The following is a 19,236-nucleotide window of genomic DNA, read 5'->3' as shown; positions in this document are numbered from 1 at the left end:
TGACTCGTATAAACTCATATTTATTTTTATTTTTTTTATTTTTTTTGCCTGTCCCGTTTGGCTCTTTTGTCATCAGAATTATTGTCTAAAGGCGAAGAAAGATGCCCAACGGATTTTCTTTACCAAATTGACCATCCCAGCTTTGCCGTAATGGTCCATTTGATTCACCTTTTATTCTTTATTTTATTTTCACTTGCTGAATACGGGACAGACTTGACTGGGGGAAAGAAAAGGGAGAAAGAAAGAGGGAAAGAAAAACAGTTGAGAAGAGGGACGGGGGAGAAGGGCAAAAAACAAAAACCAACAGAATAAGCAGAAAAAAAAAATACATATATCGATCACCTGGATCACCTGTTGAGAAAGAAAAAAGAAAACAAGTAGAAGAAAACGAGAGTAATACAATAAACAACATCACAATGATATATGGGAATATGACAGTAAATACTAAATATTAAACATTATTGTGCAGCACGTAAGATCGACAGCACAGTGTGCTTTGAGGTAGGAGCCAAAAAGGGTGTAGTTTGTGTGTGTGATCACCCGTGTGTACACCTGTGAGCATGGACGCGCTTGTTTTCTTAAAAGGTTCCTTCATGTAATGATCTGCTAGAGGGTGTGGGGGGCCACTGCCCCGTCCTCCAGGGCATGAAGCAGGTATGGAGGAGATCAAAACTCCAGACATCCAGAGGCCCCCTGAACACAAGAGACCAAGGAAGACCAACAGAGGGGCAGCCGTGCCACTGTCCCAGAAAGAGCTGAGGAGAGTCCCAGATGAGGGGTCACTCAGCAGCCACGGAGCAGAAGCCAGGGGGGGTTGCAGTGATGTGCCCGTGAGCTCCGCCGGCAGCCAGCTGTGCCTGAGTGACCAAGCCCCAGGCCGAGAGGCCGGGGGCACCCCACCTCCGAAGTGGCCCAAGCGAGCCCCAGGCTCCAGGCCCCGATAAGCAGCCGCCAAGGAGTGAGCCGGTGTGTACCCGGACGCCCACCCCCGGACACAAAGAACCACCAACGCACCGATGTCTGAGGGAGTCCGCCCCCGGCAGGGGAAGTGGTGGGGGGAGATAGGCCTCCAAACCTTGGAGGGCCTGAGATGTCCTCAGAGAGGTGGCGTCTGATACCCAACCTGACATATGGACACAGACATACAGGCACACACAGATACAAACATCCATTCCCACCCTCATGCTCTCATATGCACTTACTCCACACTCAACCAACGTGGAGACAGACATAAAGAGACGCTGTACACACAATCACACTCCCCAAGCGTACTCTACGAACCGGGTACCCTTGCCCCTGGAGGGGGGAACTGCACCCAGACCCAGGTTGTGTTACCCTTTTCCCTGCGGTGGGGAGAAGCAGACCGCCCCGACTCCGCAGCAGCAGGGAGGCCCCACATTCCGGACCCCAGTCGGACGGCCAACTCCTCCTCCTAGCCCCCCTGCTTCAGCAGGCCGCAGAGAACGAGGGTGAGAGAAGACTCCTATAAACTCATATTTAATGTCTTGAAAAATATATATATATCAAGATTTGCAATAATGGTAATTACTCAGTAGAAAATGTGTGGTGCCACTTTACCTTCCAACATTACTCCTTTGCACAGAATTGACAGTTAAAAAGGTATTATTTATATACTTCTTACTGTCTTAGTGCTTTCTACCAAGCATCCTAGTCCTTTCAATGTAAAGAATGCAAAAAAATCCAGCTTGTAGCTCTGCATGCACCTGTCTCTTCATGATACAAACCAAAAGTGAAAGTAATGTGAACACTTCTTATACTGCGCTAAAGTAACAAATACTTCACATTGGCAACCTGTTTAAATGCAGTAATTTTGAAGCATTATGAATAAAAGCTAACTCCATATTTAAGTGAAAAGAAATTAGCAGGGCTATCTGTTTTTTAAATGGTAATAGCAGAAACTGAAAAACATAAACACAGCACAAGTTTTCAAAGTGTTCAAACTTGCATGGACAGGGACAAGCAGAGTTCGGTTACGCGGGTAGTGATATGCCTCACTGTTCACTCACTCTTTATTAACTGGTTCTTAAACAAAGAGAAGATGTTATCTTAAACTGGAAATTTCTGTTTATTGCAGTGCACTGAAAAACAAATCAGACAAAAAATGAAATGGTAAATGCAGAAAGGCTTGAAAACTTCAGTGCCATTGTCTCACAGTGACAAAGCAAAAACACTGATATACGTTTTCTTTTTTTTTATTATTCTTTTTTTTACTTCTCAAGAGAAAGACACGGTTTTGAGTTTAGTTAAGCATTATGTGGTCAAACCAGTTTAGCTGCTGTGCAAGGTGTGTGCCATTGTGTTCCTCCTTGAATAATTCTCACTCAACAGGCTGCATTAGAGTGGATGAAAGACATGCAAGTAGGTGTTAAACTTGTTTATCTAGGCACCATTTACCAAAAACAGCAACACAAGGAATTTTTGACAAAGGCTGCTGTCCAAAAAACAGAACAAAAAACCCCAAATAGGAACTGTTAACTGTTAAAGTACCACTCTGTGTACTGTTTACGAATACTTTAGTCTTATAAAAGGTTGAACCTTGTTCTGATAAAAAAAAAAAAAAAAAAAAAAAAAAAACAGAAAAAAACCTCCTTGTGGACTTTGAACTTTGTCGTTTGTGTTGGTTACACTGTAATCAAGAATTCGGAGCAGGAAGTTTTAGGATTATGTGCATTGCTGAGTCTCGGTTGCAGACAGGAACAGAAAGAGAGAGAGGCAGGGAGAGAGAGGGAGGGACTTGTCTTGATTCAGTACAATGACGTGCGGTGTGGTGCAATTTTCACATGACTCAAGCACTTGTGGGCTACTTTGGTAAGGTGTGGAGCTGAATACCCAGTGGAAATGCACACTTTGGAGTGGATTACAACATGAGGTTTTAAAGAAAGTAAGACTATTTCTCTATTAGATTACTAATTTTGCTGTAGTTTTATGTCATTATACTCCTGTCTTATCTATTGTCATACTACAGTGTTCTTGTTTACTGTTTGAATGTGTTTTAAGAAGGACTATTGAGTTAACAGCGAACACTGTAATGGATTTGTTAACAACACAAAGATTGTCAATGCCAGTCAAGTTGCTAGATCTAAATTGTATTGATTAAGTTATTCTGTTAAACAAAATTACTTATTTTTATCTCTTTTTGACTAGGCCATAAACAAATGTGAAACACATATTCATTTATGTGGGTCTATAGTTTATCTCAGTGCCTCACTCCCTTCCTTGTACAAACAGAGTTTCTATGTGTATAACTTCCAATCTCTAACCCAGCTGATGATCAGGAAGCTGCCAAATTACTCGCTTAACAAGGTTTGAATGTTGTCCTCAGAGAAATATGCATAGAGGAATGCTGTAGGACTGCTGCAGATACCTAAAGAAGAATGATGGCTCTTGGATGGTCCTTCTGGTGTATTTTACTGAGTCTACACATGCCAGTTCATGGCTTGGAGATTTTTGAACATGACAGCCACAAAGTCATTTGCTCAAAGGTACTATAATTTACAATGCTTAAATACACCGACAATGGCATGCCCTGTACATAAAACACAGTTTTCATTAATAGGTTATTATAATGTCCCTGAACATTTTCATTTCCTGTTTCATCAATCAAGTTGTCTGTTCTTAAACATTTAATTAAAAGCAGACAAAAGGTTATATGATCAGAGTGTTTTATGTTTTATAACATAGTCATCAGAACTGCAAATATTGCCACCCAGGCTCATTCAGTAACACGTCAAATGTTTTTCCTCTAAATTCTTTTCTCCTTAAAGGGTCTCTCTAAATGCAAGATGAAAGATGAGATGCCTGTTAATCCCAGCAAAAACACTGTGGATGTTCAGACACTAAAACCAGATTTTAAGCTCTGCTGTACGAACAAGACAGCATGTGCATTATGTTTGGTGATAGACATAGAGTTTAACATCGATCCAGATGAAGACACAGAGGATCAAGGCTCCTCTGGCTCAGAAATGGAAGAATACAGAGAAGACAAGATCACTTCACAAGGTATTTGAAATCCACTTATCAGTTCAAACATCAGCCTCGTATTAGTACAAAAGGAAACTGTAACGTGCCTTTTTATGTGATGCAATTTTTAAACTTTTGTCTTGGTTGAAGGAAACCCACTACAGTGAACAATGACTCTTATTTACTTGAAAGTCAGAGTTACTTCCTGCGATATACAAGCAGATGTGTTTTGGAAGCTATCCAAGTGAGATGTAGAAGAACGTGTTCTAGCATGTTGGGAATCATTACTGGAACAATGAATGAACAAACATGGAGTTTATTTGTGAAATGGTTCGTGTGAAATGAACATGTGTTTTGCTAACAAAAAGACAATTTAGCTCACAATAAAAATCAGTTACATCTGATTTGCTTTTTCATAAGTCAGTCTGAAGAAGCAGAGGTTTGTTGCAACGCTGTCATAGTTACAGTGGCACAAGTGAAAACCACTAGTTTCAGTTACTAATGGTTAGTAATACAAAATAAGTCAAGTGTCTTGACAGATAAAACTACTGGCTTATTGTGGAAATGAAGTTTTCACTGGTTCATTTGAGAGATCATATCTGAAATTCAGTTTCAATCCATTCTTATCCACACCTTCGTTTGTTTCTGTGTTACCACAGGGTCATTGACAGTATGTTATTGCACAGAAGCGTCCATGCCAGAGTGCAAGAAGGTGGTGTTTACAGTGAATCATGAAGCTCTTACTCAACAAAACCAGCTAAAGGTATTGTAAACCCCATGTACTTTGCACTGCCACCATACTTGTCTCGTTAACGCTGATCTGTATGTGACTTCTACAGATCTCAGTGGTGATTACTCAGTCAGATGGCTTTCCCTTTGAAATCTCCCTGATTGTCCGTAGCTCAAGTATAACTGAAAGGGTTGCTGCTCCTTCTTTTAATGAAGGTGTGTATTTTTAATTACGCTTGAACTATAAAGCTACAGCTTATTACGCATCTGGCAACAGTGACATATATACCTGTTTGTTCTCAGTGTGCTCCCAGGAACTGCAGAAAACTTTACCAGAGTGTCAAGGTAAAACACACAATCAAACAATGTCCCTGTGAATTAAAGCAAAAAACAACAAAAAGAGAGCGGGAGAGAGAAAAAAAAACAATAATAACTGATACTGATTTCCTCTTTTCAGTGCCCAAATTCACATTTGCAGTAAACTCAAAGATGAATCAAGTGGAGCTGCAGCTTGAAGACGGGAATAAGAACCCCCCCTCGATGTGCATCCAGTACGAGCAGAAGGGAAGGTGTCAGGTTAGTGATATCAGTGCCTTAATTTGATGACATTTATAGTTTGTCATTTATATTCTGTACAAAGGTTGGAAAGGGTTTGACTTTTTTTTTTAGTAAAATAAGCAAAAACACCATTCTAAGTAAAACTGTAGCTTTGAAATTTCACTTTATTTCAAATTATTAGAAAGCATCAGAGGAGAAATTACTCATCATGTGGAGTTTTTCATGATGCTATATAAACACGAATAAGTATACAATCATAATATTCGATGGCTGGTGTAGGTGAAGCTAATTTTATTACTTTTGGTGTGTGTGAAGAAGGTATGTAGTTTAAGGAATAATTCAAGAATTTGAGGAGGAAATGCTTTCGCTGCTTTATTAAATGCACTGCAAATAATAACAAGTAATCATTAACACTGCAAAGTAACTACCTGATAAACATAACCTGATAAATGTGATGAATATTGTCTTTCTCTGCCCACAAAAGTAGCCGGGCAATTAGGCAAATTGTACTAAAGTTGTACTACTCTTCGCTGAAGCCATTTTAAATGTTACTCTGCAGAGTTGGAACAGGATGACCATACCACTGTACTCCGTAACCCGCTGCATGTGTCTCCAGGTATCATCAGCTCTTTTACATGATTTCTCCTGGCTAATAGCAGCAGTCTTGTGTCCCATACAGACTTATATGACTATCATATTCACATATTCACATGTCCTATAGCTGTGGTACGAGGATGGACAAAGGTCTACACGGTCACTACAATGCCCCTTCAGTAAATCTGGTGAGAAAATTTGAGCAATGTCTATTTGTTTAATTTGGATGATTACCTCCTTGAAATGCAGACATCATAACTCACTATGTGTCTCCCCTAGATTCTCTACATGAATCACAAAAGAACATATGGGAAAATATCACCGTGTCAAAGCCCCATGTACAAATGACCAGCTTTGGAGAAATGTTATCCTGGAACGTGTCTGCACCTTGCAGGCTGGATGGTAAAGTGTGGCTGCTTAAGAAACACAGTCGAAGCAGGAGTGCCTTCAGCCAAAAGCTGGAAAATGGCACTGCATGGAAACAAAACATCAAGGGCCTCTGGGTAAGAAGTGATACAGCACTCCTCTTTTTCAGCCTCTTCACTATTACTATCTACCTATCTACCTATCTATCTAAAAAAATCATATTTTACATGGTTGGATCTTAACAAGGTTCCATGTAGAGCTTCAACATGCAACAAGAAGAAAGACAAAACATTTTTTGGAGCACGCAATTTATTGAAAACAGTGCTGAAACTGAAACAGGCTGTTTAACATCCATTTTACAGCCTTCTTGACCTTGGTGCAGCATTCGATACTGTTGACCATAATATCCTATTAGAGCGATTAGAACATGCTGTAGGTATTACAGGTATTGCACTGGAGTGGTTTGTATCATATCTATCTAATAGACTCCAATTTGTGCATGTAAATGGAGAGTCCTCTTCACACACTGAGGTTAATTATGGAGTTCCACAGGGTTCAGTGCTAGGACCAATTCTGTTTACATTATACATGCTTCCCCTAGGCAGCATCATTAGAAGACATAGCATACATTTTCACTGCTATGCAGATGACACCCAGCTCTATCTGTCCATGAAGCCAGATAACACACACCAATTAGTTAAACTGCAGGAATGTCTTAAAGACATAAAGACCTGGATGGCCACTAACTTTCTGCTTCTTAACTCAGATAAAACTGAGGTCATTGTACTCGGCGCTGAAAAGCTTAGAAATATGGTATCTAACCAGATTCTTACTCTGGATGGCATTACCTTGGCCTCCAGTAACACTGTGAGGAACCTTGGAGTCATTTTTGACCAGGATATGTCCTTCAACGCACATATTAAACAAATATGTAAGACTGCGTTCTTCCATTTGCGCAACATCTCTAAAATTAGAAATATCCTGTCTCAGAGTGACGCTGAAAAACTAGTTCATGCATTTATTACTTCCAGGCTGGACTACTGCAATTCATTATTATCAGGATGTCCAAAAAACTCACTGAAAAGCCTTCAGTTAATCCAAAATGCTGCAGCAAGAGTACTGACAGGGACTAGAAAGAGAGAGCATATTTCTCCTGTTTTGGCTTCCCTTCATTGGCTTCCTGTTAAATCCAGAATTGAATTCAAAATCCTGCTCCTCACATACAAGGTCTTAAATAATCAGGCCCCATCTTATCTTAATGACCTTGTAGTACCATATTACCCTATTAGAGCACTTCGCTCCCGCTCTGCAGGCCTACTTGTTGTTCCTAGAGTATTTAAAAGTAGAATGGGAGGGAGAGCCTTCAGTTTTCAGGCCCCTCTTCTGTGGAACCAGCTTCCAGTTTGGATTCGGGAGACAGACACTATCTCTACTTTTAAGATTAGGCTTAAAACTTTCCTTTTTGCTAAAGCATATAGTTAGGGCTGGACCAGGTGACCCTGAATCCTCCCTTAGTTATGCTGCAATAGATGTAGGCTGCCGGGGGATACCCATGATGCATTGAGTTTTTCCTTTCCAGTCACCTTTCTCACTCACTATGTGTTAATAGACCTCTCTGCATTGAATCATATCTGTTATTAACCTCTGTCTCTCTTCCACAGCATGTCTTTTATCCTGTCTTCCTTCTCTCACCCCAACCGGTCGCAGCAGATGGCCGCCCCTCCCTGAGCCTGGTTCTGCCGGAGGTTTCTTCCTGTTAAAAGGGAGTTTTTCCTTCCCACTGTCGCCAAAGTGCTTGCTCATAGGGGGTCATATGATTGTTGGGCTTTTCTCTGTATCTATGAAGCGCCTTGAGGCGACATTTGTTGTGATTTGGCGCTATATAAATAAAATTGAATTGAATTGAATTGAAATTGAATTGTAAAACAGCCTGTTTCAGTTTCAGCGTTGTTTTCAAAAACCTACATGTTCAAAAATGTTTTGTCTCACTCCCATTTCTTCTTGTTGCATATTGAAGCTCTACTTGGAACCTTGTTAAGATCCAACCATGCAAAATAAAAAATTTTTTTTGCCATTTTTGCCAAGTGGTCTTAAACTTTTGATCGGGATTGTATGCACTATATCAGTTTGTTCCAGCTCTTAATTGAAAATGAAGGACATTTGCAATGAGTGTAGTACCAATATTAGTATCAATGTATCTGTATTAGGCAAAAATAAAATAAAACAGTGTCTAGCTGAACATTTATTATATTATATAAACTAATAGGATTTGCAATTGTTTCATCAGGTGAACACATTTGTGTTTGAAAATGTACCCCTCCGGCCCTTGCCGTGTTTGATGGTAAAGTATTCCAAAATGTATAGACTTAGTCATACCTGATTCCTGCACAGAAGTAACTCCTTTGTTTTTATTTGTTTGTGCAGATGAGAGTAAAGGGAATGGAACATGACCTAGGTCCATTTTGTTTTGATAACAATGGTAGGTACATGTCACATTTTAAAAATTGTAAAAGAATAGCATTCTTCTATTTTCTGAAAAGGGATTTTATTTTTTTCTAGTTGCAGCTGGCAGGTGGCGCTGGAGTCTCCTAGCCACTGCTGTTATGCTGCTGGCTTTCATTACTGTGCTGTTGTTATGGTCCTTTCATAAATCTATCAAGGGTAGGTTTGAAAATTTCCTTTTCTTTTTCGAGTTAGTAGTCTAACAATAACATCGTGTATTCACGGTGCAGCGAATCAGTTATTTGTGAAGAGATAAATATCCATGTAGTGATAAATCCAGTGACTTAAATTTACCTGTACTTTTCTTACTTTTATAGGATGGGTGTGGAGCTGGCAACATGGTGGGATAGTAAAAAGTGAGGTTTTTTTTCTCTACTTTCACTAAAACACACATACACATACACACCCACAACAATACAATTCTGACATTACTTACTTTTCTCTAAAGTTGGTAAGATGCGTCATGTTGTCCTGCTGAGCCCCCCAGACGTGGATGATGCCACTTCTAAGTTGGTGTGTCATATCGGGTCCAACCTCAGCGACAAGGGCTTCAGTGTGTCTGTCGACCAGTGGAGCAGGAGGGAGCAGTGTAATTGGGGGCCTCTGCCATGGCTGCATTCACAGCTGCTGGAGCTTAACAGCCTAGGTGGCCGAGTTCTGCTGGTTCTGACACGTAGAGCCTTGGAGAGAACCGAAGAATGGATGCACTGGAACAAAGATATTATCAACCAAAGCATGGGGAACAAAGAAAATGATCTACCAAAGCTGTGGTCACCTTATTCTGATTTGTTCACAGCCTCCCTGTCCCTCATTCAAGCTGACAAGCTCCTTGATAGAGCTGGTAAACGTTTCGTTTTGGTGAAATTTGATTCCCACCCAAGAGAGACTCACACCAGAGACAGGTGTTTACCAGAGCTTCTTCAGGGGCTGCCACTGTTTAGTCTTCCCTCTCAGACTCAGTCTCTCCTAGCTGAGCTAACTGTGACAAAGACAGAGAGAGGATCATATGGAGGAAGGTGAGGTACTCCAATGGCTAAAAAGGGACCAAGACCAGCAAGAAGCCATCATCGTGTAAATCTTTTAAATCACCCAAATGTACTTTAATAAGCTGTATTGCTTTTGTGTGTACATGAAGAATATGTTCATCAGAGTTGGCTGCCATGATATGCTAATGAAGAATAAGACTCCCGACTCAGTGATAAGTGACACAAATACAGTCAACAAATTCCATACAGAGACCACAACCAATAATCTGTTGTTCTAAATTTCCACATACCTTCAAGCCTTATTTAAAAAAAAAAATCTGCTTAAGCAGAAGCAGCTGCTGTACCAGGACAGTGTATACAAACTGACAGTATAAACTAAGTCCTGACATGTCTTGAGATGATTATCTCTGTACACAAAGACAACGGCAAAAAAAAATCTGGATGATCTAAGGTTCACTGTTCATTTTGGTCTTTTAGGGAATTTTTTGAAAGTAAGAACGGTTATAGTCTTATTGTCAAAGCTACAAAACTGTAACTGCTACAGACTAAAAATAACCGTGCACGCTAAGCCCGTCCACACCTGTCTATAACTATATTTGCCTCTGTTTTTTGTTTTTTTGTTTGGTTTAAGAGCTAAAACACATCAAGTTGTGATTGGTCTTTGGAAGGACAGCGGCTCTTATTGGGCCAGTGTAAGGACTTACTGAAGTACTTGTTATAAGTATTACCACATTCCGTAAGAGCGGTGCCTTGGGACGGAAATGTGCTCCGCCCGCGCGGGAGGTGTGGGTTATCTCTGCAACTGAACACAATGTAGCCAACAGCCGGGTCATGTGTCAAGCGGGTCTGTCTTGGATTCACTTCTTTTAAAGTTTTCTGCCCGTTTCACCCTATAGCAGCGCGAAGGTAACGAATACTCTTCATTTCAGAGTCAGTTTGTTGCTGGTCGTGTTGCCTGTTTTAGTGTCAGATTTTCTGTTGGCTGATATGTTTTTTTTTTCAACGTGAAACATAAAGAACCAGAGACTGGCATCAAGGCTACTTTATATTTAGAAGCACGGTAACCGAGTACGTCCGGTTTCTTTTGGTTTTGTTTGTTTGTTTATGTTAATGTTCGTTTTTATATTGAACCAAACAGTGGTGGAACAAATAAATTAACTAAGACTATTTTAGAAGTTAATATCCTTTATATGGAAAACACTAATTAGGGTGTGTTAAGCAATGTATTCTGTTACCCCAGCCAATACTGGAGGTTTTCATTTTTAGACTTTTCGGGAAGTAAAACAAAATTTATTAACTTTCTAGCTAACAATTTCTAAATAGCAACTTAATATTTTCTGCTCAAGTGTGGTGTATACTTTGCTACAGCTGCAGATAATATTGAGTACAATGTAAACAATGTAACCACTCTACTGGGCAAACTAGGTGATGACATCATTTCTAAATTACCACAAGCCTCTTTTTTTCGGCGTTTAGTTCAATAAAAAAAAACAATAAATTAATAAAAAACAGTGAGAACATATAAGACAACAAATACATTTGATATGATATGTCTGTGATGTTCCAGTAACTGTTGATAATAGCAGTTAATTGATATATCATTCAGAACTGTAGTAGTATTTTTGTGTATTTTTAAGCAACCTTTGTTTATATGTAAAACTTTAATATATAAACCTGTGTCAAAACAAAACATCTGTGAAATATTGTGAAGCAGTGTTGGAGACCATTAAATATAATTGTGGAAAATAACTGATATTGTCATGAAGTAAACAGATAAATCTCACTTTATCTCTACTAACACAAGCACCATTTCGTAAAGACATTGTGGAGCAAATTCATAGTTTCATCTTCTGGCCAGATGGGCATGAAGAGTCTCCACAGAAACCTGCTTCAGGGTGTTTGTCTATGGAGTCTGCTGGCTGTTCAGGTGAGCAGTTGTCCAGATAGCTGCAGTTTGTGTTCAGGGCCAGAAAATGACCAGTGTGAGGAATGCAGAGCTGGATGGACACTCCATAATAAGATCTGTGTAGGTACTGTATACAGAGCTTCTTTCTGGAGTCAAGACATTATCACTTATATATTTAATTTTTAAAAAAGATGTTTTTACCTTTTTAAATGTTGTGTTTTAGACATCGATGAGTGTGGCACACAGCTGGGTAACTGTCCCCCAAACAGTTACTGCTTTAATACAGAAGGATCCTTTGAGTGCAGAGGTCAGTGCCTTAGAGTTCGTGTTAAAGAAACTATGTTGGATACTCATGCAGAAAATTGAGAATTGGACCTATTGTTCACTTGTTTGCTTATTATTTGCAGCAGCTTAAGAATGCAATGCAGGCAGTGGATTAAAAAAAGGAAATGACCCCTCTTTTCTCAGGCTGCGACGTGGCCTGTGTGGGCTGCATGGGTAGCGGACCAGCACGCTGCAGGAAATGTGCTTCTGGGTACAGACTGACAGGGTCCAAGTGTTTGGGTAAATACAAGAGAATAGTTTGTGCATGATATACACACGAGTTCCAAAAATGCTGAAACACTGTAAAACTGGCCTGTGCCATATCGTGTTGTAATAAAATACCTGGTATGATTCTTTCTCACAATATAAAAGTGTTTTTTTTTTGCAATATTGTTGCCTTAAAAATAATGAGCACAAAAATGAGACAAGCTCAGGAATGTTTGAAGAAAGAGCTTGTATGTCAGCCTCCAGTGAAAAGAGTACACTGAAAAAATATGCAAGAAAATTGTTCCCATTAGAGGTCAAAACAACAAAACTTGAGGCAAAAACACCATTGAGTGCAACCAGGCTATGAAGGAGGAGATACTGGTAGCTGATTAAATGTGAACCAAAAGCAAACAAATGACTCAATAAAGCATCGCTAGTTATATGTGCTAGTTTCACTCTATATGACAGACAGAGCAAAAAGTAGGTGAAAAATAATGATGCAGGTACATGGTGTAAAAGTAGAGCTCCAAAGCTCTAGCTGCTTAAAAAGTCTGACCATTCTGATGCTATTGTTTTGCTCAGATATAGATGAATGCAGTGACCGTGTGCTTGCCTGCCATGGTCTCGATGAGATTTGTACCAACACAGAAGGATCTTTCCGTTGTGACTGCGCTGAAGGATTCATCCGCATGGACAGTGTTTGTGTGAAAAAGCAGTTGCCTCGTGAGTGCCACCTAATGTTAACCATGGACACTTACAAATACATGAACAGAAAATTTGCTCAAAGGAAACCAAACTGAATTCTTCTTTTCTCCCACCCTTCTCCTGCAGATTTTGAGGAGAAAGGTCTATTTGAGGATATCCAGGATGATGAGGTGGAGATACTGAAGCAGATGTTTTTTGGGGTGGTCCTTTGTGCTCTGGCAACACTTGCAGCAAAGGGAGATTTGGTCTACACATCTGTGTTTATGGGAGGATTGGCAGCCATGGCGGGTTACTGGCTTTCTGATCGAGGCGACCGATTGTTAGACAGCTTTGTAAAGGGACGTTAGAGTTGCAGACTTTTGCAAAGAGAACTTTACAGGAAATGGACAAACCAATGTGCTACTGCATAGAGTGGCCATGGAGTTTTGCATTATTTTGTATTGTGTGGAATATAATATGTGCTTTTGAAAATTTCTTGTTTGTTAAAGTATATAAACTATTACTTTAAGTTTATGCTGCTTATAAAATTGTTTAATTCAGGAGGGTGACATTTAGTGTGCCTTATCTTCTGCAAGATTGCAGATTTTTCTCAGACTCATGGATTTAAATTGTTTTTTCATAAGTCAGTGTGTGATATCATGGTCCTTATGGAGTATGGAAAAGAAAATACATTTGTGCAGTGAGATTTCAAAAGGTTGATTCAGTTAAGCAGCTAAAGAGTTGAAGTGCATTTGGTGGTATCTAACATCGTCTTATTTCGTAGAATAAAATTACAGATGTCTTGAATTCTATGTGCACATTGCAGTTTTAGTGAGTTTGATTGCAGAGATTCAAGTAAAACCTGTTAAATCTTTAAAAGTATTGGCACAGACACCCAGGAAAAAACTGACTTTCAGGGTCTCAAGTATCTTTCTCACAAGGACATTAATGAAGCTGGAGACATCTAAATACCACGATGAATGTTGTCTCACTTTACACAAGTAAGAGCCAAAGAATCCAAACTAAAGACCTAAACAAAGGGGGGAGATGGTATCTTAGCAGAAGGCTTAGGAAGAAAGTCATGTATTTAGATTATTATCTATATTAAACAAACACATTAATGTTGTGCTCCTGCAGCAGTCCAAGGTAATGACCATGGCCAGTTTTCCATATAAAATGCTGCTGTTATTTGTATGTACTGCATTAGAAATGAGCAACGATTGGGTTTTTTTCTCTGTATTTGGAGCAGCCAAAATACAATGAGAGGATGCATTCACCACCCTTTTTTTTTTTTTTTTTTTTTTTTTTTTTAGGTACACCTGTTCAGCTGCCGTTTATGCAAATATATAGTTGGCTAATGATTTAAGTGACTTTGACTATGTCAAGGTTGTTGTTGCCAGACAGCCTGGTCTCAGTATTTCACAAACTGGTGATCTATTTAAAATTTTCCAACATAACCATCTTTATAGTTTACAGACGATGGTCCAAGGCATGTGGACCCCAGCTCAGCAGCCACACCCTGAACTTTAACATGTAGCAAAAGCAGCAATGAGCAGTTAGGCTGCTGCCTCCATTTCTACCTGTTCATGTTTCTGAAGTCAAATTCTCTCTGTGCTGGTTTTCATCTTTGCTTTTTGCTGTCAGCACAAACTAAAGGAAAGATTATGTGTCCTCATTAGGATCCTGATTTGTGTTGGTGTATGGAAATTTGTAGTAAAGCTGTTATGTTCAATGCTTTCCATGTGCACATTTTTCAAGGTATAAATGCTCAAATAAATACTTTACACACAGTTATTCTGAATCAGTCCTCTTCAGTGAGCATTAAATCAGGTTTTAACTTAAAGAAGGTAGACAAAGTTTATGTATAAAGTAGCAACTGTTTAAGTGATTTTAGTTGAAAAATCACAAACGCAGACAGAAAGAAAGTCACCTTTATTTGATGGATATAAACAAGCTGGCCAACACTCAATAGTAATATTCTGATACAGCACATACAATAGCAAACTGGGGCACTGAGGACAGCCTCCTATAGTTTTTATAAAACAAAACATTACAGAGTATCCATGCTTTTTTTTTTCTCCCCAAACTTACTCAATCTCACTTTTTTTTTTAATTTAGGGACTTTCTCTTTATAAAGTTGTTGTTGTTTTTGTTTAGATTTTTTTAAATAGATCTATCTTGTGCATTCACACAACAACATACACGCACTCATAAACAAATAAATTGCAGTTATGCACGCACACATCCCTCTTTTCTGAATGCATTTACACCAGCAACTCCAAGAACATGCTGCACTCTCACAGAACTGCACAGGCTGTCTACTAAGGGGACACAGTAAGTGAGACACACATCACTCTCAAACACAACATCACACCGTCACAATGCACGATGCAGATGCAATTAATGTATGAGGAATGATGCTTTATGGGAGATTAGCTCACGTTCACACGAATAATCATTCAGCATGCTGGACACACATTTAGTTTGCTCCTTGGTTTTTACTGTACACCTCAAAACATTTACCTATACAAATAGTACAGTCTCAAACTGGCATGTTCAGTGCACCGAAAAAATAGAAAAAATAAAGCTAACTTAAATACAAAAAAATGAATAATAAAAAAGTAAACATAATATTTGTTCCATTAAACAAAAGCGTTTCTGGCATTGGTCACAGTGATTTGTTTAATCCAAAGTTTTCAGTGAAAAACAGTAAAACAATGCAGTAAAACAAAAACAACCTGTTTACAAGAATACAGTGAAAATGTATGGTAGGCTTTTTTTTCTTTTTCCTGAAGGCTTTTGAAAATTACCGGTGACTTTTCAAGTCTTTCTACACAGCTGTTTCTAGGCACCGATGAAGCCTTGCCTTCTCAAATCTGCCACACGCAATGTCAGATTACTCTTGCGTCTAAGCTCAGGAAACCAGTCCCAGCCTCTAAGCCTTGGTGTCTCCGAAACCTTTTTTGACACAACAGTAGAGAAATCGCTCTGCATAGAGAACAGGAGATTATCCTTACATCATCACTTTCAGTTGGCACATTATGTAAAAATCGACATGCATGGGCACAATTGAAATGTCGTCTACCATGTAAATCATATGTTACTATTTCATGGTAGGAGAACTCCCTACTTCAAGTATTCAGTAGATAAGGACCTGAAAATAGAGGATTCATACTTCATCCCCCTCATGGTGTAGTGAGAGGATTGTTGCTCCTCTGTCTGTTTGCATTGTCTTCCCTTTTGTTTTTTTGAAACATCCAAGTCAGGATTTATCTTAACATTTGTAAACACAAACAGCAAAGTTTCACACGGTCTGTTGGTTCTTGGTCAGTGGATCGGAGCCGTAACGGTGGGAAGCAGACACATAAAAGATGATGCACAGATCACCTTGGAGTGATGAGTGAATGGAAAGACATTTATATACAACAACCAACACTTGGCCATAAAAGGGAGACACACAGGCACCATGAGGGTTAGAGAGAGGAACTGGGGATTGTAACAGTCTACTTCATTTTTCCACTATACTGTAACAATTTGTGTGCGCGTGTGGGGTTTTTTTCTACTTGGTTAGCTGTCACAGTCACATACATCATCACTTCGGCTTACGAGACAACAACGACGACAAACACACGAAGGAAATGCATCCAGACAGAGTCACTCAAACCTCCGGTTGGGTGATAACTGTGATAGTCCTCTCACAAGTGCAAGCTTCTGACTGCTGAGTTCAGCAGACATAATCTCAATGCTACCTGTGCGAGCTGCAAAATTAAAAAAATAAATAAAGTCGCTGTTCAAAGTCGTCACCACAGGCAAAGTGGTCTTCAACTGAGTTGTTTTTCACATTAAGAAAGGAATGTAATAATGTCACCTTTTCTAAACTTCTAGATAGATTTGGATACACTTCTTTGTTTCCCATAAGCTGTCCTAAAGCTCTTAATTTTTTTCTATTTGGGCTGTCCTGTATTTTCAGACAGGGAATGTTAACTTTGCTGCTGAGGGGGGTTTTCATATACAGTACAAATCAGAGGAAAATCACACCGCTCAACACTCTAAATAAGACATTTCTCAGACCTCCAGCCAGATAGAAAAATAACCATGAAGAAAAAAGAAACATATATATATATTATATATATATATTTATATAGTATCTTGTCAGTTTGAAATGATTTTCTGACCACATATAGACACACTCTATAGATTTCTCTCTATATGTATAATATATGCATATCTATCATATGTGTACAGTTTTTACGAGGCACAGGCCACCTTGTTGAGAAGGAGAAAACAAGTCACTATGTTTGGGGAGGTCACACAGACTACTGCTGGAAGAGTACAAGGGAGAGGGGAACAGGAGCATACTCTAGGTCAGACACTGGTGTGTCAGTGGCTCCAATAGACCTGCAGGATAAACATCTATTGGACACTGCCTTCTCTTTATAGACTAGAATGATGCTTATAGTAGCAGTATTTGCTGAGGGACCTAGCCTCTGTGTGTGGATCACAAACCCCTTTTGTCAAATCATATGTACAAAGAACTCCTTTAGAGTTGTTTATGAAGCCCATTGTGGGATCAAGTCCCTTCACTGTAAAAGGACTAAAAGATGCTCTTTACCAGGTCTTCTCACACCGTTTAGTTTGAGCACCAGCAGAAGCACCATTAGTAAAAATTCCTGCAACACAGAGGAGGTGCATAGGTGCATAGTCTCAGAAATAATCTAAATAATCTGATCAATATATTCTGACCACTCCCTTGGCTGCTGTGATTGGACAATTAAATCATTTTGACTTGATTTAAGTAAGGATGGGAATGCATTCACTCTATGTTTACATCTGCATAGTTTATTTCTTTTTTTGACTACTTTTGATTAAAATGAGGTAAGATGAAGATAAAATCCAGTGCAGCCACAGCCTTAAGGCTAAAACTAGCCAGAGAACTGGAAGGCCCTGCTTGCGCAGCCACAGAGACCTCTTGATGTTGCAGGCAAGGCTCAAGCCTGTCATCAGTCAGATCAAAGCTCTTCGTTTTACCAACAAGAAATGACAAAAGAAACCCTAAAACCACTTAATCTGGATTGTGTGGAACATGCTAGTAAAGGGACACCACGTCACGTTTAGAAATGCTGAAGAAACGCATGGCAGGTAAAAAGGTTAGAAAAAGAAAAGAAGAAGTCACTGCGTGCCACGGAGGGAAAATATAGCTCAGCAACACAATCTGATGATTACAACACGCCGAAGGTCATGACAGCCAGGCAGAGGGGTCAGATGTCACCAGGTGAGTCAGGAGGGCAGTGAGGATTGAAAAACCATGACAAGAGTCAGGCGGCAGAGCCAACCAGAGCCAGAGGAGTCAGTCAGGCAGGTGAAACAGTCAGCGAGACAACCATGATCTTGAACCAGTCAAAGGAAGAAGGAGGAAGGAAGAAATACTGGGCTGACAGACGGTCATGAGATCTCTGCTGGGTGGATCAAGAGAGCGCCATTGGCCTGAACTTGTGACAGACAGGTGAGTTGACCTCGGTGTAACCTCTGATACAGTGCTCCCATGTTAATCACATGTCCAGCGCAACAATTAGACACACACCGAACATCTCTTTCTCCATATTGTTCTCTCTCCTTCCATTTCAGTTGTGACTATCTAATGTTGTGTGAAGTGGAGTGCGTCTTGTCCTGTTCACACCAAGAAGAGCTCCCACATCACCTTAAACAGAACATGAAGGAGACAGTGGAAGTTTCAGTTTGGAAATATTTTTTTTTTAGTGTAATTAATATAATGTTCACTACAGCATGTCTATGCATGTCCAGATGGGTGAAATACCTGCTCAGCTGTCAGTCTCTATGCATGACTTGCACACCTGAGTTCCCCCTCCTCTTCCTGGGAAAAAAAGGTCCCGTTGCTGGGTACTGATTGAGTGGAGGTAATAAATATTTAGTTGGGTAGTGTTACAACATCATGGCATGGCTGTGCTCCTCCAGTAGTGACTGAATCATCTGAATGTGAGAAAAAAACAAAACAAAGTCTAAATCTGACAAACATGCTGAGAGTTTTACAAAATACCAGACTCCGCTGGCAAAGAAGTGAAATTAAGAAAGTCTTAAATATTTCTCACCCCTCAAAATAACATTAGAGCTTTGGTTGTCACAGCAAGGATTATGCCCAAATGCCCTCCTCGTCATCCTGTCGTTGGCAGCATTATGCATGAGGAGAAGTAAGCAGCAGAAGCTGTTATGTTGCTTTTATTCAAAGTATCATTGAGAACTGGAGGGACTGAAACTGTGTCTTATTTATTAAGACCAACATCCGGTGACTGGAGCGATGTCAGCGGGTAATTCTTTGTTCGCTTACTGCCACAACTATTTCTCTACAACAGAATTTTAACATTGCATCTATTGTCCAACTAT

General features: G+C 39.7%; 3 protein-coding genes across 8 annotated transcripts in view; 2 read left to right on the top strand and 1 right to left on the bottom strand.

Moving 5' to 3' along the window:
- The first annotated feature begins 1,294 nt into the window (after positions 1-1,294).
- LOC146518440 (uncharacterized) lies at positions 1,295-10,139 on the top strand. Its single transcript, XM_085158473.1, has 15 exons — positions 1,295-2,902; positions 3,344-3,503; positions 3,786-4,020; positions 4,641-4,744; positions 4,821-4,926; positions 5,014-5,055; positions 5,168-5,286; positions 5,828-5,884; positions 5,990-6,050; positions 6,142-6,365; positions 8,516-8,569; positions 8,653-8,707; positions 8,788-8,889; positions 9,048-9,086; positions 9,179-10,139. The coding sequence occupies exons 2-15, from the start codon at positions 3,396-3,398 to the stop codon at positions 9,748-9,750; spliced, it is 1,878 nt and encodes a 625-aa protein (XP_085014599.1). The 5' UTR covers positions 1,295-2,902; positions 3,344-3,395; the 3' UTR covers positions 9,751-10,139.
- A 116-nt stretch (positions 10,140-10,255) lies between these two features.
- creld1a (CRELD disulfide isomerase 1a) lies at positions 10,256-14,569 on the top strand. Its single transcript, XM_085158476.1, has 6 exons — positions 10,256-10,622; positions 11,575-11,746; positions 11,846-11,929; positions 12,091-12,186; positions 12,736-12,876; positions 12,985-14,569. The coding sequence occupies exons 2-6, from the start codon at positions 11,575-11,577 to the stop codon at positions 13,203-13,205; spliced, it is 714 nt and encodes a 237-aa protein (XP_085014602.1). The 5' UTR covers positions 10,256-10,622; the 3' UTR covers positions 13,206-14,569.
- A 185-nt stretch (positions 14,570-14,754) lies between these two features.
- The window catches only part of erc2 (ELKS/RAB6-interacting/CAST family member 2), a 47,241-nt gene continuing 42,759 nt past the window's right edge, over positions 14,755-19,236 (bottom strand). For all 6 annotated transcript variants that reach the window (XM_085158449.1, XM_085158450.1, XM_085158454.1 and 3 more), the window contains 3 exons: positions 18,945-19,012; positions 18,653-18,825; positions 14,755-18,535 (listed from right to left, as the gene is read on the bottom strand). In XM_085158449.1, coding sequence (XP_085014575.1) covers positions 18,986-19,012 — 27 coding nt within the window. In that variant the 3' untranslated portion in view covers positions 14,755-18,535; positions 18,653-18,825; positions 18,945-18,985. The remainder of the gene's footprint in view (positions 18,536-18,652; positions 18,826-18,944; positions 19,013-19,236) is intronic.

The sequence above is a fragment of the Neolamprologus multifasciatus genome, chromosome 5, assembly GCF_963576455.1.
Source record: "Neolamprologus multifasciatus chromosome 5, fNeoMul1.2, whole genome shotgun sequence".
NCBI classification, from domain to species: domain Eukaryota; kingdom Metazoa; phylum Chordata; class Actinopteri; order Cichliformes; family Cichlidae; genus Neolamprologus; species Neolamprologus multifasciatus.
The sequence above is the reverse complement of the archived record's forward strand: the minus strand, read 5'-3'. Positions and strand labels throughout refer to the sequence as shown.

What these genes read in the sequence shown, in the direction of transcription:
- LOC146518440 (XM_085158473.1), top strand. Translation starts at nt 3,396, where the DNA reads ATGATGGCTCTTGGATGGTCCTTCTGGTGTATTTTACTGAGTCTACAC. An exon ending in AACTTTACCAGAGTGTCAAG is followed by an intron (nt 5,056 to 5,167) that starts GTAAAACACACA and finishes TCCTCTTTTCAG; the next exon opens with TGCCCAAATTCACATTTGCA. An exon ending in GGCCCTTGCCGTGTTTGATG is followed by an intron (nt 8,570 to 8,652) that starts GTAAAGTATTCC and finishes TTGTTTGTGCAG; the next exon opens with ATGAGAGTAAAGGGAATGGA.
- creld1a (XM_085158476.1), top strand. Translation starts at nt 11,575, where the DNA reads ATGGGCATGAAGAGTCTCCACAGAAACCTGCTTCAGGGTGTTTGTCTA. An exon ending in CCATAATAAGATCTGTGTAG is followed by an intron (nt 11,747 to 11,845) that starts GTACTGTATACA and finishes GTTGTGTTTTAG; the next exon opens with ACATCGATGAGTGTGGCACA. An exon ending in GACAGGGTCCAAGTGTTTGG is followed by an intron (nt 12,187 to 12,735) that starts GTAAATACAAGA and finishes TGTTTTGCTCAG; the next exon opens with ATATAGATGAATGCAGTGAC.